At 44.5% G+C, this 27,028-nt stretch overlaps 1 protein-coding gene across 1 annotated transcript; it reads left to right on the top strand.

Annotated features, from left to right (window-relative positions):
* The first annotated feature begins 3,321 nt into the window (after positions 1 to 3,321).
* cabp4 (calcium binding protein 4) lies at positions 3,322 to 26,441 on the top strand. The gene is made up of 9 exons (XM_084005937.1): positions 3,322 to 3,386; positions 6,810 to 6,866; positions 7,203 to 7,304; positions 7,676 to 7,814; positions 17,541 to 17,571; positions 18,004 to 18,147; positions 22,720 to 22,829; positions 24,248 to 24,395; positions 26,267 to 26,441. Exons 2-9 carry the CDS (start codon positions 6,811 to 6,813, stop codon positions 26,293 to 26,295), a joined length of 759 nt encoding a protein of 252 aa, XP_083862063.1. The 5' UTR covers positions 3,322 to 3,386; position 6,810; the 3' UTR covers positions 26,296 to 26,441.
* The last annotated feature ends 587 nt before the right edge of the window (positions 26,442 to 27,028 follow it).

Below are 27,028 nucleotides of genomic sequence, written 5' to 3'. Positions count from 1 at the left end.
TCATGATTAACTGCGTGCACTCTCTCGCGTTCTCACATCTTTTTCTATTTCAATTTCCTCACCCTGCGTAACTAGACATATTCCATATTTACCTGGGTTTGCGCCATCAGCATATTCCCATAAATAAAAGAGGGGGAGAGGTTGAGGCGGAGCGGAGAGAGAGAGAGAGAGAGGTGGAGGAAGTGTGGCCCAGAGGCAGGGCAGGGGGCGTGTACCAAATAGAAGGGTGAATGGACAGAGAGGAAAGGGGAAATATAGCTCCAGATCAGTATCTGACGTGACTGCTGTGAACAAGACGGAGAGATACAGATGAAATCAAAGTGAAATGTAAATGTCAAACAGAACAAAATTGACAGGCTATGAGAGAGAAAATGCAAAAAAAAATAAATGAAAAATGAAAAAGCCTCAAGCTGAGACGGATAAGAGTCGGAAAGAAATATGAATTAAAAATGCCAGAAACTGAGAGGCCGATAAATAAAGAGGTGATTTGTTTGAGGATATCAGAACCTTTTCTACAGCAAGAAACAAAACCCATTAAAAGAAAACCTCCGTATCCCAAAGTCCATTTATAATTTGGATGAAAAATGGAGCAGATATCAAACGCCGAAAGGAATGTAAATGCAGGGGAATGAACGGCCAAGCAGGAGATGAAGGAGTAAAACTGGGACGGGTTGAAACAGCAGTGACTGTAGTGAGGTGTGCCGCCAGTGCCCCGTGGCAGGACACCATGCTATGTTTAATGAGGCAGCAGTGCAGGCAATTAGTTCCCGATATGACATTATCAGTCACCAATAAGTGAACAGATCATTACCCATTAACCCCTCCAATAGCCTTTCACACTCTATAAACTGCACATGTATGTGTTCTTAAATGCAGGGCACTAGGTTTGAAATAAATCAACCTGAAGCCGACAATGTTACCTTTAATTTTATTCTCGTCACAAGGATGCATCGGGCCCAGATGTAGGGAGATCGCCCAAAACGTTCCCGCTTATTGTCTCCAGTAAATATCACAATATCAAACTCAATTATTCTGTTGAATAAAGTACATTAGTCAAAAGAGAGCAAGTACTACTCGCCTGTCTTGTACGTGGCTACATCTCTTATCTGGAGCATACAGCTGATAGGTACGTGGTTTGTTTACATGATATAACTTTAGGACACAGTGTCCCTCTCTGTCTCAAGACCAAATATAGATATTAAATGCTTAAATATGCACTGACAGCCCTATGGTTCTATGTTAATTATGTTAAAGTATCAAAACCTGCAATCCATAGAAAAATGTACACATCCAATATTAACGTTTTTGTTTAAACGTCATCAGGACATACATACTATAGAGTCACCGGTCGAAGTGCAATTAAAGTCAGGGTTGGAAAAACTATCTGCACAACATCTGGCCTTACAAGCAGCATATCCAAGATTTGGCTCCATGCTGCGCCACTGCCTCTAGCCAACCCCAGCCAAGCCAAACACAAAAGCTGCTTTCCACTTTAGTAAACAATTCAAAGGTCTACACTTCTTTGGGAGCTGACTAGTGCATGAAATGAGACAACGTTATTGCACTTTGCTGTCTTTTTCTGCGAAGGTAAGGGGGTGAAGTAAGTTTCCACTACTTCAAAAAAAAGGAAAAGCACTAAATAAGGGCTTTGGATGGATGCGCTAAGCATATTTGAGCGTGGCGAGGGACTGATCGCATGGGGGAATAGGTTCCTCAACAGTTTCCCCACTGCAGCGCTGCCTCGCTGGGCGAAGGACAGGGAACGAGAGACGGGAAGAGGAAGTAACGAAAACAGGGCCAGAAAGCATAACAATTAGATTTTGTTTTCTCCTGAGCACAAAGTTTTTTGCTCTCTCATCTACCTACGCTAAAATAGCGTATAGTTGCTTCAGGAGATTATTTCCTTTCCCCCACTGACATGGCAAGGCAGAAAAGACATTTTTAAAGCGAGTTGTGACATTTAAAAGAATCATGGGTCGTGCCGCTGGTTTGTCCAGTGAAGTGAGACAAAGTTCAGAGACTGACCACTGCAAAGTAAAATGCCAACGAAAGAAGGACAATTACACCCATTTGATGGTCAAAGGGACTGAAAATGTGCCATTTATGTCGCTCGTCAAGGATTCAAGGATAATTTATTGTCATTATGAAACACAGGGATGCACAACAAAAGGCAGTTGTAGAAGTCTTATTTCATCCATCTCATTTTTCTGCAAACGGACATCAGACCTGGAAAAAAAAAGTGAAATCCATGGGAACTACCGGCTGCTGCATATACATGCACCACCATTTGCTATTTATTAAACAAGTTACTGATATCCACACTGAGACAAAGTTAAAGACAATTGTGAGCTTGGTCACAGGTGAAACTTAAAGGTGTCCATTCAGCAACAACACAACGGCAGTCCATGAACAGTGTGGCGTTCAATAGAAAAAGGGTCCAGGGTCATGAAATCCATCGACATCCTTTTCCCTGACTTTACAAACAAACAGTGTACTCCCCCAGTTAGGGAACGCTCCGTTATGCAAAGAAGGCCAGTACGAAGAGGAGAGTGTCACTCAAGCTGGTTTATGAACAGCAGGCGCACACTCACACTTTTTTTTTTTTTTTTTTTTAAATCATACTGACAACATTTAATGGATCTGTCACTTTCGGCTTAAACGGACGTCTGCATTTCCTTCAGCTGTGAGTTAATTAACCTCCTGAACCGTGAATTCTATCCTCATATTGTCTCTTTGGTTGGTTTAATTGATTTTTTTCTTATCTCGTCATATACACTATATATATTTATATATAGTCTCTGCTTGCTCTGACACTTCATTAATACCGAATGATCATCCAAAAGGATGCCACGGTTTAAACATGACACATGCGCTGTGTATCAAATGTTATTATTAACATCTCCGACAAAATCAGCAGGAGGTCCTCGGTTGGTCTTTGGAGTCCCACACGTTTCCAACCAGTGACACATTGTTCTATATGTCATACTGACTTTATTTATGACAGGAAACTGGCCTAGCTGCCCTGTTTTCTGTCCCGTGTGAAGACCTTGACACACTGATGAGTCAGACCCCATTCCAGGGTTAGTTTATTTCTAATAAACATACACATGTTTGAAACACGCATCTGGAAGCACCCACAGGTTAAATATGAATTAATCTAGATTCATAGAATCTGCCAAATCTGCCCCCCCCAACAAGTCTGCAGTAAGACAATATCATTGCCCTTTTCGTTCCTGAGGACAGAGCCAGTTACATCTCTAATCCAGACATATTTAGCTGGATAATCACCTTCCAATGTATAATCCCCAGGTTAAGTACGACTTCATGCAATAGAGATACACTCCATTCACATCTCTCAACAAAGACAGGAGGGAGGATAACAGGAGGTAAGCTGGTATAAAAGTGCATTTTTTTTCCCTGTGTTAATGATTTGTAGTGACGTATCGGCTTGCTTTGCTCTGCAGTGTTTAATAATTCAAAACAACTGGAGCTTTGGTTCATTTGCAGTGAGCAAACCTTGTACAGAGGTAGCCACTCACACGCCAATGAGACTGACAGACATCTGCTTGCCGCTCTATAACATTTCATTATCTGGATCGCGACTAGATTTTGCCGTACAAGCTGACAGATGGCCGGCCCACTGCTTTCATTTGTTTTGGTTCAATATTTTTTTTCACCCGTTTCTTGTTACAATGCAATAAATATCAACAGATGTCTTTAAAACCGGCACTGTGTGATTATCACACTGGCCTCCAGAAAAACACAGAGGCAGAGGTTGTAATTAGACGAGGATTATACAGTAATAAGAGACTGTGAAAAATGTCATTCTCGCCCTCTGTTCACTCTGATCCACGTCAACGTTGAAGTCTCATTTCAGAGCTGTGACATGGAATCAGTTCTGGGGGGGGGGGATAGGTAAAGAGTAAAGATAGGATGGATTGTCAGACCCGATTGCATTACTACCAGTTGTTTATGGATCAGACACAGGCTGGTTTGGCCCTCAGGGATTTATTGTCTTCCGACTGGACAGCAGGCGTATTGAAAGATAATACGAAAACAAAGACAAAACAGAGGGAGAGTACAAAGAAGGATGACGCCTCACCTGAACTCACAGGCAACCCGAGTGGAGCTGTGCGTGTTTTTCCTATCTTTGACTTTCTCTCCATGTCGTTTTTGTTATTTTTTACGCCTGCCGGGGAGGTTCATTTTTGTGTCCACTGGGCTGTTTGCCTGTTAATAGGAAGGGTATCTATGGTACCGTCCGTGCCATGACGCATTTCCAAGTGAAACAGGATAGGCAGGAGGGACACAACGTTGGGAGGAATTTCATTTCATGGTTTAAAAGATTAGCTCCCGACCTTCTCTTGCTCCGCACAGTGCCGAAGTTGCAGATTCATTGATGGATGGATGTTATGATATGAGTGGTTGAAATTGGTTGTTACTAGCTGATGTAGGCATGCAACATATTTCATTTAAGATGTTGGATTTTGATAGAATTTCTTTTAATTTTCTCAGCATTACTACATGCTACGCTAGCTGCTACTAGCATAACACACCTGAATCTACAACTGAACTATCGTTTTTTAAAGTTGTATTGATGATAAAGATGAACTCTCGTGTTCTGCTACAGCGGTTTTAATTTGATTTTTGAAAAACTGACATAGTATAAGAGCAAGATCGGTGATGGATGGGTCAAAAACAGGACTTTTAAACTAATGCAGCAGAATTAGCCAATATTGATATTAAATGTGACGTAGAGGAACATGATCAATATGAATGACCATAACAGATAAGAAGTCTGACTCACTTAAGATTTTGCAGAATTTATTATTGTACAAAGCCCTCATTAAGCTCTCTCTCTCGCTCTCCCTCCCTCCCTACACAATGCATCTCGGCACCCTTCACTCCAGTGGCTCTTGTGAAATATATTTAGAACATCCATTTAGTGTTTAACCCCTAACGCTCCGATCGGGCCGATTCAACTGCTACCACAACGTCGCAGCTCTTAAGTGCAGCCCGCTCTCCATCATCGGCTGTGTTTGTTTTAGCCCGGTCCGCCCGGCCCTCCATTTCATTACTTCAATTAGTGCGATTAGGATCTAAAATTGCTTGTGCCAGCTCGGTGATTGACAGCAATTGGCCACTTAGGGAGGAGAGCTGCAGACAAACGAGGTGCTGCTCGATGGCTTGTGGAGTGAAACGTGCATTTGTGTACAGTCGTGGGTGTGTTTGTTTACCCTGGTGGGAGTTGTGCTCACTGAAGATGAGAGAAGATTTTCCAGGCAAACAATGCGTGTAGAAACTCCAGATATCTCCCTTTAACCACATGTGCAATGGAAGAGACAATCTTACAATAACATCAATCAATGCAAAGCTGAATTCATCGTCTTCTGTATGCGTATTACGTAAATTAACCGTTGCTATACTATGCATATAAAGTACATAGCACATTAATACTGTGTGCTTTTCCACACTGCAATCGTGGGAATCCACGTCCCTTCCCCACCCGTGCAGCTTAACATGCTCTAAGCGTGTTGCAATCAGCATGTGCATGTGTCACATGCACACTGATTACATGAAAGCGTTACAGACAGGTAATCACTACACAGTCGTGACATGCTTTGTTCGCCCCAGTGGGAGTTGGGCATGCGGCTAGTTTTGATCGAGGCGCATTAAACGGTCGAGCGTAATTTAGAGGACGGGCCTTCATGTCTCTTCTCATTACGGCCCTCGCGGCATACGCGGCCCCGAAGTAGCGACCACTGGAGCAGATCTCGGGAATCCGTCTTGGCGGCATGTGGGCGATGGCGGGGCGAGGCTTTTATGTTAATAGCGCATCGGTGCCAAGCACGGCCGTTCATCATCAGGAGTTGATAGCCGGAACAACAGAGGTCCATGACAAAACGTTAAATTGGCTTCCAAAATGTCGAGTCTCTCCTCCTCTTCCTCTGCAAGTCCTTCGCGTGTCCATTCCCCCTTTCTTCATCTTCGTTTGCTACTCCATCTCATAAGACCATCTTTCCAATTCTCCACACCATTCTTCCTCTCTCCACTTGTGATCCATTCGTCTTGAGCTTCCCACACACGTTTACTCTTTGTGTATGGTTTATATATTTCATTACTTGGGTGTGTGTCCTTTGCTCCAAACTAATCTGTCCCAGAAATATATCAAAGTGATTCCTCGCTCTCCCTCAAGATGTATTAGTCATAGTTTAAACCCCGTGGCCATGTTTCATAAGATTTGGTGGCATTCTAACAAATCCTCAAAAATACTATGTCTAAAGCTGCTGTGGTCTAATATCTTTATATAAACAATGAATCAAATGACTCTTGACTGTCCTCAGCTCTAATATTCTCTATATTTATTGTATTTACAGTCCACAGTGTTTGCTTTAGCCCACTCACATCAACCGTGTTTCCCAGCACAGCAGGTAGATGTGTAGCAAAAATAATAACAGATAACTCCACACTAAATGCCCAGCATCAGATGGCAGATACACAGAGTGAGCAACGCGCTGGTGAGCACAGCAAAGCCAGATATTTCCCCCAGGAGCTAGTGTCAAGAAAAACAGCGAAAACACTGGACAGCAAATCCACCAGGTTACCAGAAACACAACTACGGATGAATTTGAATGATGTTGTCTAGTGGATGTGTAAATAGGAAAAGGTTTGTCAACGCATTTGTCATGACAACTTGTCAATGTTGGAATCTGACTCTACTTTATTTATTTTCACTGTCCCATGAGGGGTTTTCTAGTTTTCCCCCCACACTCACTTCCCTTTCCACCTGTATCTTTTCCCCCGTCTAGGATGTCTTTGAAAAGTGCAAAGGGAGGACCAGAAAGTAGACCATCCTCTGCTGCCAGGTCAGTGAAATCTAACTAAAAGTGGTAGATGAAATTAACAAAATAAATACATTATAAAGTAAAATGAACAATCTAATTAAAAGCTAAGTCAAGGTTTTGAGCTTTAATCCTGTACTCGGTATCTTGGTTTTAAATCACAATTTGGGAGATAGCGTGTCTAGCCTCCTTTGGAAAGATTTTTTTTTTTTTAATTCTGAGAGTTTCTGTGTAACACAGTCTATGAAACTTCCAAAAATTGTTTTGTTGTTTATAATACATATTTGATCAAAAAGAATTTACTTTCACTTTAAGACATTTAGTGGACTTTGAATTGATCAGGTCTTCTTTCTCTCCTAGCATGGCGCCCCGAGGGGGGAGGGGTGCAGCTGCTGGCAGATCGCCTGCGTCTAGGAGATTCAAAAACAAGGCTCTTCAGCTCAGCCTCTCCCAGAAATTCTGGTTATTATCATTCTCTGTTTTTAATCAACATTGATTAGCAAAAGGGGGATTGGGTTGCGTTGATTTTTGCACTCAATTAGAGTCTGTTGGTACGTCAGCTGCAAAACATGCAAACTTGTCCTCCTGAGAAACACTTCCTTCCTTCGTTCTTTAAGTGACTGACGTAACTGCTAATGTCAGGTAATTGGACTACTGACGTTTTTCAATCGTTTTCCTCAAGCTGAGCAATTATTTCAAGGGAGGCTGTATGGAATAAATCACCCAAAAGGCACTTAAATGTGTTTGTTAAAGTGAGTCAGGAGGAGAAATTATAGGCCTGGCTTTGATGATGACAGCTCTCAACACTTGGCGCGCAAATGCATACTTCACAGCTCAAAGTCACAGCCCTCCTCGGCCCAGGGGAAGGGCTCCGGAGAGGAGGAGGCACGTCGGCACAGTAAAAGGAGCCTCAGCAACAGCTCAGCAGTGGCCGCCGCCTACATTTCCTACCTCAATAAACTCTTTGGACAGGTCAGTACAACCACTCAAACTCTAATGCCCGTTGTCACAGCCTTGACACACTTGTTCGTCCAAAAAAGGACATGTGCAGTTCCAAGCTTCCTGTTTCATGTAAACCACCGTCAGGAGAAGGTTGATGTGCCAGGTATGCTGTTGCATCAATTAAGCCTAAACTGCTTGTAAGATCAAGACAATGTCCACATCATGTAAATTCCTTCCTGACACATTCTACCCGTTTGTTATGTTTGACCATCCTCGACTACACACACACACAATATAGAATTCCAATATTTCCATTTCATTCCAACAATTTATTTTAAATTTCACAAGGCCATTTTTCCCAATTAGATGCACTATAATATTTCATGATGCCACTTTTCATTAAAACATGTCTCTCTCTCTCTCTTCGTCAAACAAGGCAAAAATGATTTACCGTCCATTCATTCAGACCAAACCAACAGCCAATAAATAAAATTAGATTTAAATATACTATGCTATTGTGAAGAGAACATTTCTACATTTGGGCCTCCTTCCTTCATGAGTATGTGAGTAAAAAGAGTGCAAAGAAAGGTTGATAAAACACACTGACTTTAAGCTCAGCTGTTTCTAACCATCGAATGAAAATATCAACACAGCTCTTTGCAGTGTGAACAACGCATAATCCAGAAAGTGAAAGCCCCTTTTACAAACCAGAAATTCTAAATATAAAAAAGAGCAATGATTGTGTAAAGGCAATATCACTACCCAACTCTATTCAATCAAACATCAAACCAGGACTGAGGGTGTTACCTCATCGTATATATATATATATATTTTTTTTTTAATATGTCCCAACTACTATACTACAAGAAGTCACTCAAGTAATTCCACTTCACAGATGAATTACTGCCTGGACACTACGCTGGCTTCCATTAATGCCCTGTCTGGTTCAGGTGAAGCATTGGCTCTGTTCACACCGGATCCAAGATTGCTCCAGGGCATCACTGAATAGTTAGGAAAATTACAACTGGAAATGAGCCAATGAAATGATCCAGCTAAATGGCACCTTTCCCATTTCAGGTAAAAGCATTAGGTGACGTATATAGAGAGAGTGATTTATATATGTTGAAAAGTGCTAGACTTGATATACAGAGTATAAACATAGCAGCAAACAATGATTTGTAAAGAAATAGTGGAGTAATGAAGTGAAGTCACTCTCCCTCTGTGTGTACTGTTATCTGAGCTTCTCCTTGCTTTGTTGACATAGTCGGGCCCTTGGACAAACTGCTGATGCTTAGAATGTAAACATAACAGAATTGCCATATTTTAATATTTTAAATAAAAAATATTTTAGTCAAATAAATAAAAGCATAAGTGCTGGTGTAGCATTCCCTTGTGATAGCACCAACAACTACAATCACAGGATATGGAGGTGCACATTGGTCGTTTTTTTGGCTGTTTCTGGCATATTTGTGCCCTGCTCCATGAATATAGACACCATTTAATTACTGTATAATAGTGATAACGGAGACTCACCTCAAAGGTCTTGGGTTCAGTCACTTGTATTCTCGTTTATTTAGTTGTGGCCCCCAATGTGTGTTTCAATTATTTTTGGGTTATTATGCAGTGTTAATATACCCAATAGTTAAATAGCCTATTATAATTATTATCAAATTCATGAAATATCCTGTTAATCGTGGAAGTGTGTGGGACCGTGGTGAGACCTTGTTAGACTTTATTTCATAATTGCCTTCATCGCAGCAGAGGGATTTACTGTAAAAGATAACATGACAACATAATAGAAACCTACGCCAAGGGGAGTTTTGTGGCGATGAACATTTTAATGATGTTTCAGAACTTGATTTCTTAATAACGAACGAGAACGGGACCCGGCCGGGCACAGCCCGAAAGAGCGACGTGGGCCCGCCCTCCTGTAGGCCCACCACCCGCAGGAGGGTTCAGAAGGGGCCGGTGCGGTGGGATTTGGGTGGCTGTCCTGGGCGGGTGCCCCGGCGACCCAATCCCCGGACGGTGACTCTAGCCATGGGGACATGGAATGTCACCTCACTGGGGGGTAAAGAGCCTGAGCTAGTGCGGGAGGTAGAGCGCTACCGGCTACAGGTAGTCGGGCTCACCTCCACGCACAGTCTGGGCTCTGGAACCCAACTCCTTGAGAGAGGCTGGACTCTCTTCTACTCTGGAGTTGCCCGCGGTGAAAGGCGCCGAGCAGGTGTGGGCTTGCTCATAGCCCCCCAGCTCGGCCGCCATGTGTTGGAGTTTTCCCCGGTGAACGAGAGGGTCGTTTCCCTGCGCCTTCGGGTCGGGGATAGGTCTCTCACTGTTGTTTCGGCCTATGGGCCAAACGGCAGTGCAGAGTACCCGGCCTTCTTGGAGTCCTTGGGAGGGGTACTTGAGAGTGCTCCAACCGGGGACTCCATTGTTTTACTGGGGGACTTCAACGCTCACGTGGGCAACGACAGTGTTACCTGGAGGGGCGTGATTGGGAGGAACGGCCTCCCCGATCAGAACCCGAGTGGGGTTCTGTTATTGGACTTCTGTGCTGGTCACGGTTTGTCCATAACGAACACCATGTTCAAACATAAGGGTGTCCATCAGTGCACATGGCACCAGGACACCCTAGGCCGGAGGTCAATGATCGACTTCGTGGTTGTGTCATCTGACCTCCGGCCGTATGTTTTGGACACTCGGGTGAAGAGAGGGGCTGAGCTGTCAACTGATCACCACCTGGTGGTGAGTTGGATCCGCTGGCAGGGGAGGAAGCTGGACAGACTTGGCAGACCTAAACGCGTTGTGAGGGTCTGCTGGGAACGTCTGGTGGAACCCTCTGTCAGGGAGGTCTTCAACTCCCACCTCCGGGAGAGCTATGACCAGATCCCGAGGGAGGCTGGGGACATTGAGTCCGAATGGACCTTGTTCTCTGCCTCCATTGTTGACGCGGCTGTTCGAAGCTGTGGCCGTAAGGTCTCCGGTGCCTGTCGTGGTGGCAATCCCCGAACCCGGTGGTGGACACCGGAAGTAAGGGATGCTGTCAAGCTGAAGAAGGAGTCTTACCGAACCTGGTTGGCTCGGGGGACTCCCGAGGCAGCTGACGGGTACCGGCAGGCCAAGCGTGCTGCAGCACGGGCGGTCGCTGAAGCAAAAGTTCGGGTCTGGGAAGAGTTCGGGGAGGCCATGGAGGAGGACTATCGGTCGGCCTCGAGGAAATTCTGGCAAACCATCCGGCGCCTTAGGAAGGGGAAGCAGCCCCCCACCAACACTGTTTACGGTGGAGGTGGGGAGCTGCTGACTTCGACTGGGGATATCGTCGGGCGGTGGAAGGAATACTTCGAGGATCTCCTCAACCCCACTGACACGTCTCCCATTGGGGAAGCAGAGGCTGGAGACTCAGAGGTTCATCCACCCATTACACGGGCTGAAGTCACCGAGGTAGTTAAGAAGCTCCCCGGTGGCAAGGCACCGGGGGTGGATGAGATCCACCCTGAGTACCTCAAGTCTCTGGATGTTGTGGGGCTGTCTTGGTTGACACGTCTCTGCAACATCGCGTGGCAGTCGGGGACAGTGCCTCTGGACTGGCAGACCGGGGTGGTGGTCCCTCTATTCAAAAAGGGGGACCGGAGGGTGTGTTCCAACTATCGGGGGATCACACTTCTCAGCCTCCCCGGGAAAGTCTATTCCAGGGTGCTGGAGAGGAGAATTAGGCCGATAGTCGAACCTCGGATTCAGGAGGAACAATGCGGTTTTCGTCCTGGCCGTGGAACACTGGACCAGCTCTATACCCTCCGCAGGGTGCTCGAGGGTTCATGGGAGTTTGCCCAACCAGTCCACATGTGTTTTGTGGACTTGGAGAAGGCATTCGACCGTGTCCCTCGTGGCATTCTGTGGGAGGTACTTCGGGAGTACGGGGTCGGGGGCCCTCTGCTAAGGGCTGTTCGGTCCCTGTATGACCGGAGCAGGAGCTTGGTTCGCATTGCCGGCAGTAAGTCAGACCTGTTCCAGGTGCATGTTGGACTCCGGCAGGGCTGCCCTTTGTCACCGGTCCTGTTCATTATTTTTATGGACAGGATTTCTAGGTGCAGCCGTGGGCCGGAGGGGATCTGGTTCGGGAGCCACTGGATTTCATCCCTGCTTTTTGCGGACGATGTGGTCTTGTTGGCTCCTTCGAGCCAGGACCTCCAGCATGTCCTGGGGCGGTTTGCAGCCGAGTGTGAAGCAGCCGGGATGAGGATTAGCACCTCCAAATCTGAGGCCATGGTTCTCGACCGGAAAAAGGTGGCTTGCTCCCTCCAGGTTGAGGGGGAGTTCCTGCCTCAAGTGGAGGAGTTTAAGTATCTTGGGGTCTTGTTCACGAGTGAGGGAAGGATGGAACGCGAGATTGACAGGCGGATCGGTGCAGCGGCTGCAGTAATGCGGTCGCTGTATCGGTCCGTCGTGGTAAAGAGAGAGCTAAGCCGAAAGGCGAAGCTCTCGGTTTACCGGTCAATCTACGTTCCTACCCTCACCTATGGTCATGAACTTTGGGTCATGACCGAAAGAATAAGATCCCGGATACAAGCGGCCGAAATGAGCTTCCTCCGCAGGGTGGCGGGGCGCTCCCTTAGAGATAGGGTGAGGAGCTCCGTCACACGGGGGGAGCTCGGAGTAGAGCCGCTGCTCCTCCACATCGAGAGGAGCCAGTTGAGGTGGCTCGGGCATCTGCATCGGATGCCCCCTGGACGCCTCCCTCGGGAGGTGTTCCAGGCATGCCCCACCGGGAGGAGACCCCGAGGAAGACCCAGGACACGCTGGAGTGACTATGTCACCCGGCTGGCCTGGGAACGCCTTGGGGTCCTCCCGGAGGAGCTAGGGGAAGTGTCCGGGGAGAGGGAAGTCTGGGCGTCCCTGCTCAGGCAGCTGCCCCCGCGACCCGGTACCGGATAAGCGGAAGAAAATGGATGGATGGATGGATGGAACGAGAACGTTTCATTGTCCTAAAGCAATTTGTGGGAAATGAAAACCGCTTCACGGTGACCTTGGGATACCGTGGACTCGACTTCCACGTCCTTCTGAGTTACTACCACACCTGCCATGACGGATCTGCCTTGTTTTACTGTGACAGTCCCTGGTTTGAATTTAGTAGTAGCCAGGTAGAGAGGTCTGCATCGTATCTACAGGATGCAAGGTTTTGGTTGCTGTCATGACACTGAGGCAAGAAAACCATCCGTCCCTCAGCAGTCCTGCCTCAACGCAAGTATTAATAACCCCCTTAGCAAGGTACACTGTCAGCCCTCATTAGATCCAACTGAAGAGGGGGCCTGAAGAGACAAATGGCTAACAAAAACAATTGATGCATTTACATGTCACAGCCACAGCGGAGGGCAAATGAATGTGAAGCAAAAGCAAGTGTACCCCCATCAATGAGCATCATACGTGCACACTATAACTGTGCTTTTAAGTGCGAGGACCACACACACGTTTTGTCACATACCTCTTCTATGTGTTCATGCGTCATGCTTGCAAAGCAGCAGGCTGCTCAAAGTGAAGGCAGACAGAATGAAATTAACTGTTAATGGGCTCGTTGTGACGGATGAATTGAGAGTCTGCATTGCGTGCAGTCTAATCCTTTCTGGATGAGAAAAAATCCAATTAATGTGTTGACCTTGCTATCTTAAAATGCCCTTGTAGGCTGGAGGATCCTGTGCAGCGTAAACACTGGTGAGATTTTTTTTTTTTTTAAATGCTGTAGCATCAAAAAAGAGGTTTATATAAACAGATTTCTTGTGTTTGACGCGGAGTGCACGTGTAGTGAGGTAACTCTTGATGAAACTGCATCTTGGCATCGCATTTGTGTTTAGACTGTTGGCAATATTACACAGTGAATAATCATTTGAACGGCTGCCATGCGGAGCAGCTTCCAAATAAACCATGGGGGCCTCTTCTTTTCCTCAAGCTATTGTGCACTTGAGCAGAATGACCTTGTATGATTTATGTATTAGCCACCCTGTGTGCCAACATGTATTAGGAGGAAAATATTGCACTTCTCTTTACATTTCAGCCCCACTGCTGCTCTGATTTGCCTTTTTATCACTTATTTTTTCAACAGTAAACAAAGAACCGACGATTGAATTGTTTTTTTTTTTCTTGAATAATAGTTGCATACAGTAATAGACATAGACAACTGAATAAAAGAAAGGTCACGGGACAACCTCTAGCTCACCTTGTAAAGCGTGCAGTGTATCCGATGTTGGCCGAGTCCTTGGCGATGGCCCGGTTTTAATTCAAGACACTTTGCGGCGTGTCATCCCCTCTCCCCACTTTCCTGTCATTCACCAGCTGTTCCAATAAGAGGCAATAAAAGCCCTAAAGAAAAAGCAGAAAGTGAGCATTAGTATTAAATAGACTTAAGGATCAAAGGTTAAACACTTAAGATGATGAAATCATCACTTTCAAGTGGCATTTTTACAGTCACGGTTGTCCATCTTCATGTGATACTAAACAATGCAAAATATTTTCAAAGGCTTCATGGAAAACCTTTCATGTAGTAGCAATGAGGTGAATGGGGCTCATATTCCCCTCTGAAATGGGAATAAAAGTAAAGATATAATAGAAATGCCAGTGCTGTGTGTCTCTGCTAGTGTGTCTTTTTCTCACTTCTATTCAGCCTCAATGTTTTTCTTCGCTACATGAAAGTGAGGGAAAAAACAAGCCCACAGCAAATTTGTGTGTGCAATAATCAGAGCTTTCATAAGCTTGTGTGTCAGTCTTGTTTCTTTGAACTTATAGATATCCTTGGGCTTGTGTTGCCTTTGTGCTAAGCGATATCTCCATATGTCAGGCTTAGTTGCTCCATATGAAGATGATCGAGTTTGCACGTTTCTTGCTTTCCCTGTGGATGGGATGATGCTTCAGTAGAGGAGCTGCAGATTGTTGGCCAGCCCCGGAGTCAAGATGCATGATTTCTAAACAGACATGATTGATTTACTAACAAATGAATACATCAACATACATATTGAAGCATATTCAAATAAAAACATACTAATGCTGTTAAAATTAAATGAAATTAAATTAAAAAATTATGTATGCACTCCTGACAATGTCTGGGCTGCTCCTGATGAGCCGCTAGATTGTGTCCTGGGGGATCTCCTCCCAGACCTGGATCCAGTCAGTGAGCTCCTGGACAGTCTGTGGCAGTACTTGCATATACTGTCCCATGGGTTCTCAATTGGATTTAGGTTAGAGGAGCATGAGGGCCAACCAATGGCATCAATGGCATCGTCATCCAGGAACTGCCTACAACTGCCCACTGCACCAGGAGGAAGCCAGGGCCCACTACACCTGGAGGAAGCCAGGGCCCACTACACCAGGAGGAACCCAGGGCCCACTACACCAGGAGGAACCCAGGGCCCACTGCACCAGGAGGAAGCCAGGGCCCACTACACCTGGAGGAAGCCAAGGCCCACTACACCAGGAGGAACCCAGGGCCCACTACACTGGAGGAACCCAGGGCCCACTGCACCAGGAGGAACCCAGGGCCCACTACACCAGGAGGAACCCAGGGCCCACTACACCAGGAGGAACCCAGGGCCCACTACACCAGGAGGAACCCAGGGCCCACTACACCAGGAGGAACCCAGAGCCCACTGCACCAGGAGGAAGCCAGAGCCCACTACACTGGAGGAACCCATGGCCCACTACACCAGGAGGAACCCATGGCCCACTGCACCAGGAGGAAGCCAGAGCCCACTACACTGGAGGAACCCAGGGCCCACTACACCAGGAGGAACCCAGGGCCCACTACACCAGGAGGAACCCAGGGCCCACTACACCAGGAGGAACCCAGGGCCCACTACACCTGGAGGAACCCAGGGCCCACTACACCAGGAGGAACCCAGGGCCCAGCTCATGTTCTGAGAATCGCTCTGAGGATTTCAGTAGAGGCAGTCAAGCTACCCTTGGCTATGACATGGAGGTGCCCCTCCAAGGATATGCCTCCCCAGACCATCACTGACCCACCTCCAAACTGGTCATGCTGGGTGATTTTACAGGCAGCATAACGTTCACCACGCCGTCTCCAGACTATTTCACGCCTCATGGGCTCAGTGTGAACCAGCTCTCATCTGTGAAGAGAATGGAGTGCCGATAGTGCACCTGCCAATTCTGGTGTTCTCTGGTGATTGCCAATTGAGCTGCAAGGTGCTGGGCTCTGAGCCCAGGTCCCACTAAAGGACTTCGGGCCCTTATGTCATCCTCATAGAGTCCGTTTCTGACAGTTTGTAGGGCTCTGGCAGGGCTCCTCACACAAAGGAGCAGATACTAGTCCTGGTGTCAGGTCGATGCCCCTCTATGGCCCTGTCCAGCTCTCCTCGTGTAACGGCTGGTTCTCCTTGTATCTCCTCCATGTTCTGGAGACTGTGCTGGGAGACACAGCACACTTTCTTGCAGGTACCGCCTCATGCTCCGAGTAGTGACAAGGACACTAGCAGAACACAGAACTAAAGAAATATCAGCCAGGAAGGAGAAGGAGAGAGCAACTATCTGTGGCCACCACATCAAAACCTCCCTTTTTGGAGGTCGTCTTGCCTTTCCATCGCACATGTTGTCACTTTCATTTACATCAAAGCCACTGAAATTGATTCACAATCACTTGTGCGTCCTAAATGGACAGATTGACCTCCCTGAACTGACTTGGTGTTATCATATTATGTGTTGCCTTCATTTTTTTGGAGCGGTATACAGAGTAATTCTATAATACAACTTATATAATTGAATATTTTACTTCACCACAAAGTTCCTTTTTGCAGTGTATACTTTTCTGTCCCTGTCCCCTCTCCTCCACCTCTTCCTTTTCCAACCTTTTCTTAGAACATAGTGTCTGAACCAGTGTCTGTTGTAACTCACCCTACTATGTGATGACATACAGCTCTCTCCACAAAAATTGATGTATGATCAAAATGTATGGCCAGGACAAACTAAAATGTCAAGTGTATTTCTAGCCTTGGGATATGCATTTGCACAGTATTGCATCTTTGGTCATGGAAGTATATGTATTTATCAAAACTATATTGCAACTTCAAGCCCTAAAACACACCTAAGTTTCACTGTGATCATTACTTTTCCTGACTATGTGGAGATTTTGCCCCTGGCTTTGCTTTCACTTCCATGGAAACAGATTAAAGAGACAGAAGGAGAAAGAGATGCAGAGATCACCCTGAGTAAATGTCAAAACAAGGCATGGAATACTCAATGTTTCACACACAACGCTGTATGCAAATGTCTTGTGTCTGTGTGTGTGTGTGTGTGTGTGGTTGTATCCATTTCTTTGCGACAGTGCAAGCTCTGTGCAAATCATACTCACATGGTTGTGCGTGGGTGTGTATTTGTATGCACCCAGACTTGAGCTTATGGTGCATGTCCCTCGGGCTGCTGCAGATGTAGTGTGTGTGTGTGTGTGTGTGTGTGTGTGTGTGTGTGTGTGTGTGTGTGTGTGTGTGTGCATGCAAGTAGTGTGGTGGAATTGTGTCATTCAGCAAAATAGAAAGGCATGAAGCAGGGTGAAATCCCATTAGAGTTTACTGTCGGTATGCAGCAGTGTTGACATGATATGCATGTTATTCTAATTTGGAATTCAAAATAGATTATCACCGGGATATTTCTCAGGAGAATTTGCTGGTTTTAAGCCACCCGGATTTGTACATCCTCTGATGTCATCTTATAATTATTTCCACTGTCGTTTTTTTTTTGTTCTTCTTCTCTGCTCCACAGGAGAGAGAGCTGATGCCAGAGGAGTTAGATGGTAAGATGTTGGCTGTGCAATTATGATGCAAACACATGATAAATGAACAGTCAATGAACAGCTTTATCAATCGCATAGATTTTTTGGGGCAAGAGATTGCAGGTTTCTCAGACTGAAATATCTGCCAATGACTCAGAGCTACAAAATCAATTAAAACAACATGACTTGCTGTTCTTGAGAGCTGGCTGTAGTTAATTCTGCCGCTGGGTAAGCTAAATCTTGTTCTAGTTCTAAATTCATAGTCTTTTACTCAGAAATCTGACTTTTTTCCTTAGAATTCTGAGAAAAAAAAAAAGATGTTGAATTTAGAACACAAAAAAAAAATGCACATGCGTCCGCATTAAAAAAAAAAAACACTGTTTGACTCTTGCAAATAGTATAATACCCTTCTTTACGGTTTGTTGCAATTGCTACAATTTGTCTGTCTATCAGAGCTCCAGGAGGCCTTTAAGGAATTCGACTACGATGCAGATGGGTTCATCCACTACAAAGACATTGCAGACTGCATGAGGACCATGGGCTACATGCCTACAGAGATGGAGCTCATCGAGATCATCCAGCAAATAAAGATGAAATGTGGGTATTCATCCATCTGGTTATGTGTGTGTGTGTGTGTGTGTGTGTGTGTGTGTGTTTCAGATCTTCCTGCATGCTTAAAGCATGTTTGTATGACTGATGCGTCTTTCTGAAGTGCTTAGGTGTGAATGCCTGAGTAATGGGTCCGTCACTGTGCCCGTGTACCTGCACGCTCTTTCCTATGAGTCCGTGAGGAACTGATGTTTGTCTTTGAAGTTGGGGACTTTCGAGACATTTTAGCAGACTGATTAATGGCCCTCACACAGCAGGTGCAGGGGTGCAAGAGTGTGAGTCTGCATGGAGAAGTGTGTGTTTAGTTGAGGTCGAACCCCCCCACCACCACCCCCCACCGTCTTTGTTGTCTTTACTGAATGATCACATATGGATTTGTGTGTGGTGAGTGTTTATAGTTTCAGGTGAATCATCACCTCATTGATTTTTTCACCAGAAGCCTGGAGAAGCAGCTCCTGTAACACCTACTGAGTGTCAGACTCAGGCCTGAACATTGAGTGTCTGCCAAGACACTTTACATAAACCTTCAATGGACACGCAGGACCTAGACACATGGAGCACACTGTGGGTGTGAGGTTTGCTAATATCCTAATGTAGACGTGTGTGCAACAATCCAACTGCATTTACGTACAATACAAATGATACCAGTAGAATGCACCAGCACAGCATCAGACCTATTTCTAAAGTGTTTAGGCGAAAAAGCACGCTGATTTTCTTACAAATGAAACGTTGGATTCATATACATCTTCCTACAGCCTTTCTTGGCCTGGTTGGCCTATGACCATAGACTATAAATAAGAAGTGGATGTAGTCGTCATGACGTTACCCATTGGTTTGTGGACTGCAGTCTGAAGCCTTGAATTCATCGTTTTGGTCATCGGTATCTTGTTTTTTCTGTAACCAGATGTGACAAGGCGCTAAAGACATTAGGCAACCAAATCTGCGGCAATTACCTTTCATGAACTGAAAACACTGAAATGGTTAAAGTTCAAAGAGGAAAACAGGGACAACACCCAAACCAGGCGAGCAGAGAAGGGAGAAGGAAAGGGGGGCATAGCTTCGGTTAAAATAAACTTGTTCTGTCAGAAAGCCCTGAAGGCAAACTTCTCCCATGTGCGCTGGACAACACTGTGGCAGCGGCCTGTCAATCACAAGGTAGCCACGCCCCAAAACAAAGCCTGCTTTATCATCTATTTTACTCTAAATGGGACCATCATTTCCAAAACGACCATCATTCTGTATTGAAGAAGACTTGAAACTAGCGATAAAGACCATAAACTCATGTTTACAATGTTTTAGGAGGCTGCCATCTGCCCAGCAGCTTATGTTGTTTAATGTTTGCAATCTGTACAGATAGATATTCTCTTTTTTCGTGATCAGTTATTTCACACGTTAAATCAAAGTGAGATAGACTTAAGAGCAAGAAACACTTTTATTATTATTATATAATCATGTTCGATGATTTACATACTTTAAATTTTCGCTGAAACATGCAGCCAATTAAATCATTTCCAGTATTCGACACCTTAATCATAATGTGGGTGATTTAATATTGAAATCACAATCAGAATATCAATAAACAGATGCAATGAAGGAATAAATAGGTATTGGCAGCTGGGACAACAGACTCAAATTACTTTTAACCAAGAAAAGAAAAAAGAGCAACAACCACATTAGCTTGTTGAACAAATGAGCAGGAGAGACACATACAGGTTGCAGTGATGCTAACAGGCTACAGGGATGCTAACAGGCTACAGGGAACAGGGATGCTAACAGGCTACAGGGATGCTAACAGGCTACAGGGATGCTAACAGGCTACAGGTTGCAGGCTACGATGCTAATAGGCTAAAGGTTGCAGGGGTGCTACTCAGCAGCACATTAAAAAGCATGTAAACTTACCCGGAATTGTCATTTTGGTCCGTCTAGATGCCGTTGTGGTACTTGCTCTTCAATATAACTGTTTTAAAAAAACACTCTCTGCCCATGACATGCTAGCTAGTAGCTACCCAACTTAATGTAGTTTGCCCCTCGTCTGCCAGCTGCTGTCAATCAGAAAAACGGGACGGACACGCCCTTCCAGGCTGCTGCCATTTAAAAAAAACAAAGAACAAAACGCAAATAGGAATATTTTTCCTTCAAAAATGATTTTGACTTTATTTATGTAAATGGATGAACCAACCCTTGAACCAGGTGTGTGTAATTAATAATACATTTAGACACTTTTATATGTGTTCTCTTAGGGTTGTATGTGTCTGCTTTGAAAAATAACCTCACCTCAGGATTAATGCATAAAACAGTATCACGTGTTTTTTAGCCCTGAGGCCAATAACATTTTAATGAGCATAATATTGGACCAGTTCCGCAGTGTGATTGTTTGCCAAAAGGCAGTTAATTATACCATCACCTAGGCCTACCTGTAAATAATTATCTGGTCTGATGTTGACAGTAAAGATTTCTAAAACCAGGATTGAGAGACACTGCTGCATTAGCCTCACATTAATGTCTAATAAATCGGATGTGCACCGTTACAAAAAGTACCCACAGAAATGTCAAACACATCATTCTGAATTACAGGGAAATGTGAATAAAATCATACTTTTGAAATGCCACTGTACCATTCACAGCCATACAACTGGCATCCTGGATTTGAATGATGAAATGTATACACACAGGAATGTTAAGCAGAAACACACTACTTCATCATTCACAATCACTTCATCAGCTCTACCTTAAAGTGACACGATAAGAAAAATATTCATAAAATCAGGGCTTTGGTGGCGGTGACCACATTTGATATTTTCTGCTACGGGGCATACTGTGTAATATGAATTATTCATCTGTTCATTGATGCCTTAATTTGACCCACGAGGTAGAATGAGTTTCAGACAACCCGAGCTTAATCTCTATAGCCTAATCCCTACAGAGTCATTAATACCATGAAATTCAGTCTTCTTTTATATATATATATATATATATATATATATAACTAGCCCTGCACTATCAATTAGAAAAATAATAATAATCTCCTCTTCTCTTTGGGAGAATTTTTCCACTCAATGATTATAAACCGACCCACTTAAGGCACAATTGTTCGAGGAGGTGTCCAGAATCCCCCACAGACCGAAGTCAGTCAGCCAAAAAATGTACCGTTGCTTCAGGCAAATATGAAAAGTCTTTGCTAAGTCAAAAAAAAAAACATAGACTCATGAACCGGTCTTTTATTTCAGGGTCCTACAGCAAGCATATTTTGCCGTAGTTTGATTTTCATCCGAAAGAGATTAAGCGTTGATTAAACATTTGAACCACAAGCTGAACGGGTGGCTTTGTTGAAGTAGTCTTTCACATCCATCAAAGGCCCAGTTAATGAAAACACACCAAGTCTATTTGGTCTAGTCTAGCAAATAAGCCTGTCTTTTGTCAAACTAATAACATGAGCCATCTCATTGTAGCAGACTGATAATTACCATGGAGATCAAACAAAACAAAACTGCTTCTAACCGGGCTGAAGGCAACATAATAAGCAGATGGATGCGGAGTTATCGCCTCCGTGCACTGAGGACATTCATAAACTTTTCACACTGCAGCTTCGTCAGTCAGGGCCAGGTGCATTTTACTACCAGTACTGTATTTAAGTGCAATATTGAGGTGCAATAATGGTATTTGCACTCTGAATAATTGACTTTATTTTAGAGGGAGCTTTTCCGAAAGGCTAATGTGATGGTCATCAATAAACCTGTAACCTGCCTGCTCGCGTTTTCTCTCCTGGTTCTTCGTCAGCCAGCAGATGGTCGCGGCAGTACGTGGCTGCTTAAGCTACTCCGTCATTTTTATAGTCGTGTGATGAATCCAAAGAGAGTCATCACAAACACAGTCGTCCCCATTCAGCTGAACCGAGGGTGTCTTTCAGCTCGTTGTTTTTCTTTTTTAGGGATCGCAACTGTACTGTTTTACTCTCACAGCTTGTGTTGTCTTTTAGAACTTTTTTCAATGAAAAATGAAAAACATGGGCAGGTCACATAGATGGGGGCACGATGGGCATGGTGCATCTTTTAGCAGTCAATGAGCCAGATATAGTTCTCCTGAGTTAATTTAATTTAATTTAGTTTATTTGATAGGGACAATGCATGTTAACATAGTAACATTTCCACTCATTACAAACAAGTTAATGTGACTGATGTTCTGCATACAGAGATTATAGCTGATGCTAGTTTCCAACTCCCGTCCCTAGTTAGGCTTTTAATTGGTTGATGGAGCCCAAAGCAGAGCTTAAAGGGGAGTGAATATTGGTTGCCAGAAACAAGACACCAAATATTGCCTTGTGTGTAAATAGGCAACAATCTGCTAATATATTCATCATAAGAAGTTTACAAGGTGATACATTTTTTCAGTATGCGTTTAGCTTGTTCAGCCCCAAAGTGACTGAAAAAATGAATGCATGTTTAAATATTGGTCGTTCCACCACCATTACTAGGCAGATCATTACAGAGAAATACACATTATTTCTGAGTCAACCTGTGCGTGTGCGTGTGTGTGTGTGTGCGTGTGTGTGTCATTCTGCAGGGGGCGGTCACGTAGACTTTGATGATTTCTGTGATCTAATGGGACCGAGGATGCTGGCTGAGACGGCTCATATGGTCGGTCTGAAGGAGCTCCGCTGCGCCTTCAAACAGGTAACACACCCCTGGAACTCTGAAGAGGTTGAACTTGAAGCAGGTGGAAGGTGCTGGTGTGCAAACAGGAGAGTGTTGTCCTTACTTGGTAAACAGGTCTGAGAGAAGAGGGCTAGCTGGCCTACGAATGCAGAAGAAAAAAGGGTTTCAAATGAAAGGGAAATATTCATATTGATGATATTTTTATGAAGCCTGGTCCATTTCTATTCTGCACTTCTTTGATTCACCCGTTTAATTTGTGCCTCGCTGGTCTGGAGTAAATATCTATTGAGTTTCCTTGACGTCAATGCCGAAGCGGGGCAGACGAGCGGTGAATGGATCGTCGCCCAAAGATTGTCAACCCTGGTGTGACGTAGTCTAAGCGACCAAGCAAAGCAAATGAGTGCGTGTGTTATTTATACAGCTTCACAAACCTGAGTTCACCAGCTCATCTCGGCATAATAGGGTTACTGCCGTGGTTAATGGTCATGCAAAAAAACAGTCAACACTGATTGTGTGCTCTCCATGATTACAGTCGTAAGTAAAATACGCTACTGGGATTCATTCATCTATATAACACAATTAGACCCAAATGACTGGAGTTTGGCTCCTATTGAAAGGGGAGAAATTTGACATCAGCCGTCTCAGTGAAATTCTTAATATTTTAAAAACAGGTAAAGTGCTTTTCTATGTCAAAATAACACACAGCATGTAACTGATTACTGATTTGAACAGTAAGTTTGATAGAATATTTCTATCTCTTCCCGAAGCAGCTGGGCTACTTGATAGATCAGTCTTTTATCAGCACCTGAAGGCAACACGTCACATGCGTTATGCCTCCGCATTAACAGGGTGCTTCTATTTTGAGAAAATCACACGCTCATCATTGTCAAGGTCCCGACTTATGCTCTCAAACGCTCAGACAATTCACATCTTCTGATCTTTTTGGATCTAATAATGTATTAGCTCTTAATCAGCGCTACTGAACAGAAACTCCCACAGCTTCGGAACTCTTGGTGACAAAGTGAGAATACCTCTTCAACTCATCCCAAGTCTCACATTCACTTAAAAGTCTTTCTCACTTCAGCAAGAACACTAACACTATTCAAACACCTCATGAGTCAGCATCGCCCCATCTGCACACTCAAGCTGTTTTCAGACTTCCTGGGACCTCATGCAGCCATGCTGTAACTCCACACTGTTCACGTGAAACCCTTCTCTTTTCATATCTTTATTCGTCCCTCCGTATTCATCACACTGTAACCGATCTCCGGCCCTCCACATTAGCAACAGAAACATGTAATGTGGTTATTTCCTTCCCTCTTCCTCGTCTCATCTCTCCTTTTCATCTGCAATCTGCTCTCTTGTCTCTTCCTCGCTCACTACTTGTCCATGTCCCCCCCACCTCTTTGCTCTCCACTTAACCGCATGTGTGGCAGTTTGACTGTGATGGCGATGGAAAGATCACGCTCGATGAGCTCAAGGAGGGCATGAAGACCCTCCTGGGGGAGAAGCTGAAGAAAGGCGAGCTCGAGGAGATCCTCAGCGACATTGACCTCAACAAAGACGGCAACATTGACTTTGATGGTGAGGCGGTTGGGGAATTGGGGGGGGGGGGATTCGGAGGGGAGGGGACAGGCTCCAGGCAAGGTGTGAGAGGACATTAAAACAATTAATACAAAAGAATGAAACAACAATGAGACAAGGGGGATTGGTGGTGCAGTGATTCCCAGCCAAGGGTGATGTAAGGCGACCCTGTCCAGGGTCTAACCTGCCTTCATTACAGGTTAAACAGTGAATGATCATGGAGGGATGGATGGATGATTCTAAACACACATACACACACACACATTAGGGCAATACTGTTGGATTTTCCTATTCCTAAAAAACAGACCTGCAGAGATGCAGCCCTCTGCCTGGGGACGTTTCTCACCAGGTGCCATAATGGCAATGAATAACATAATTAAAGTAATGGAGTAGTTGAAATAGGTAAAAAAAATTAATGGGAAAAGCGGCTGAAATCGCTTGCTAATGGATACATCGTGCTTTCTGCTAACCCAGGCCAGACGTAATAGCTTTTCTATATTACTAGCATAAGTACAGTACAGAAACAGCCCGTTTATAATTCATTCATAACACTTCTGGAGCATGATGGATGGGGTGTTGATCAAGGGCTTACTTAAGCTGACAGCTCTGTGCTGCTACATTAGATTAAAAAAGAAAGGTTAATAACTGCTGGTGTATAGGATCTAGGGTGAACTGCTGAGGACAAAGCAGGGGGGGGGCAGTTATCTAATTGGAATGGGGTAAAGATGAAGGGGACAGAAGGAGAAGACACGAGGCGGGAAAAGGATGAGATGGGAACGAAGGGATGGTTAAGTCAAGGTGGGTTCGCTGGAATTGCCAATCCAATCTAATCGGGAGTGCATTAAGCCAAATCGATACACATGTCTGGACACCTGTCACATGTTACACGGAGAACACACACTTGGGCAGCTCAACGACTTTGCAGAAATGTCATTACCACATTTTACCTCGCAAGCAACACAATCACGCCCACCTAAACGCACACGTACGTCAATATGGACGGTGTGCCGACGCCATCAACCCCACACGTCGGTGTTTGTGACTATAGAGGCAGCAGCACACAAAGGCCTTGGGGGTGTGATCCTGTTTGTCTTGTCTCAGCGATCCAATCAATTACAATTATTGGGAACATATGAATAGGCGTGTCAGTCCCACAAGGGATCAATAAGCAGGTGCTTCTCATTATCATCAATTAGCCCCAAGGGCAGCGTTTGAGTGTTTCTGTACAGCGGTTACAGGGAGAGAGAGGATCCATCTCAATACCCAAGTGCTCGGGTCGCTTCTTTTTCACGGGAAACGGTCGGAGGAGTACCTTCGAGAGATAATCTTAGAGGGTTAATCTGGAATTAAGCTTGAGCACTCACGCCAATCAATAGATTCACACCTACAATCAGAAGTCTTTCAGGGCAAAGTGATTGAGGAGCGCAACGTGAAACGGAAGACATGATTGACTGAATTGATTTAGTGAAAGCTGCCTAAAGCTATTTGTAGCTAGGTTTCATTGACGTGACGCGTCAATAGCAGCCTTGATTGACAAGTGAATCCGCAATCACGGCTTCGTGGAGCTGAAACAAGTGGTAATCAAACTGATTACCGACGTTCTCCATCTTGCTTCAACAACAGAAAAAAAAAAAAGTTAGATTTCAATTTTCAACTAAAGTTAGTCCTGTATCCTTTTTTTTCTCTTTGACATCTCACGCTGTCTCAAGTTTTCATTAACGTGGTGATAACGGAGACGTTTTGCCATTACATGGGTAGTGGGAGTACATGGGCTGGAAAGCATGTGGCTGCATCCCATGCTGTCCTTTTATGATAATAGAGTCATTAGTTCTTATCAGTGGATCTGATGCCGTCTCCGTCTCCCTCTACAGAGTTTGTTATGATGCTTTCTGCACGATGACCCCCGATGGAAGAAGATGGAGCGTACATAATTGGATTCATAAGTACCAACACATGAACCCTGTCTTCTTCCTGCTGTGGCAACTCTTTTTTTCCCCCCTGCAACATTATGTAATCTGAACTCTGAAAAAAAAAAAAGTAATTAAAAATGAAATCATAAAAAGAGCTCTGTTCATACTTTCATAATAAAAGTTGTGGTTGAGTAAGTGCAGAGGGTAAAGGGTGAGTTATGAAACACTTATCTGTATGTAACATTAGTGCTGCATTGTGGCCCCCTTGTGGTTGGAAAGTAGACAGATTCTGCAGATCTGTAAAATGAAGCTCATAGATGTGTTAAAAATAGCTGAAAATGTATTTTCTCAACTCAATTTGACTCTCTGTGGCGGACACAGAAACACTATTCTGTGGCAAAGATTGAACAGTTTTGTTATTACACATGAGGTTTTTTTCTCTTCTTTTCTGATGGATTTGAAGGAGCAGGGCTGTGTTGGAAAAAGGCGATGGCATACACTACAATGATGTTTGAGTTTAGCAACATTTTAATTACAAACCAACAGGTAAGTTTAGTTACTATCAATGGAATCTGAAAAAACACACCCATACAGTCCTGAGTCGAGTTATTTTGTGTTGAAACTTATATTTAATTTACACAGAACTAATTGTACTCATTTAAAGCCAATGTTTTGCAGGCTTTAAAGTTAGCTCCTTGGTGTGAGGTAAAAGCTCATGTGGCT

Source organism: Eutrigla gurnardus (genome assembly GCF_963514095.1).
Source record: "Eutrigla gurnardus genome assembly, chromosome: 3".
NCBI lineage: Eukaryota > Metazoa > Chordata > Actinopteri > Perciformes > Triglidae > Eutrigla > Eutrigla gurnardus.
This window is presented reverse-complemented; position numbering and strand designations above follow the sequence as displayed.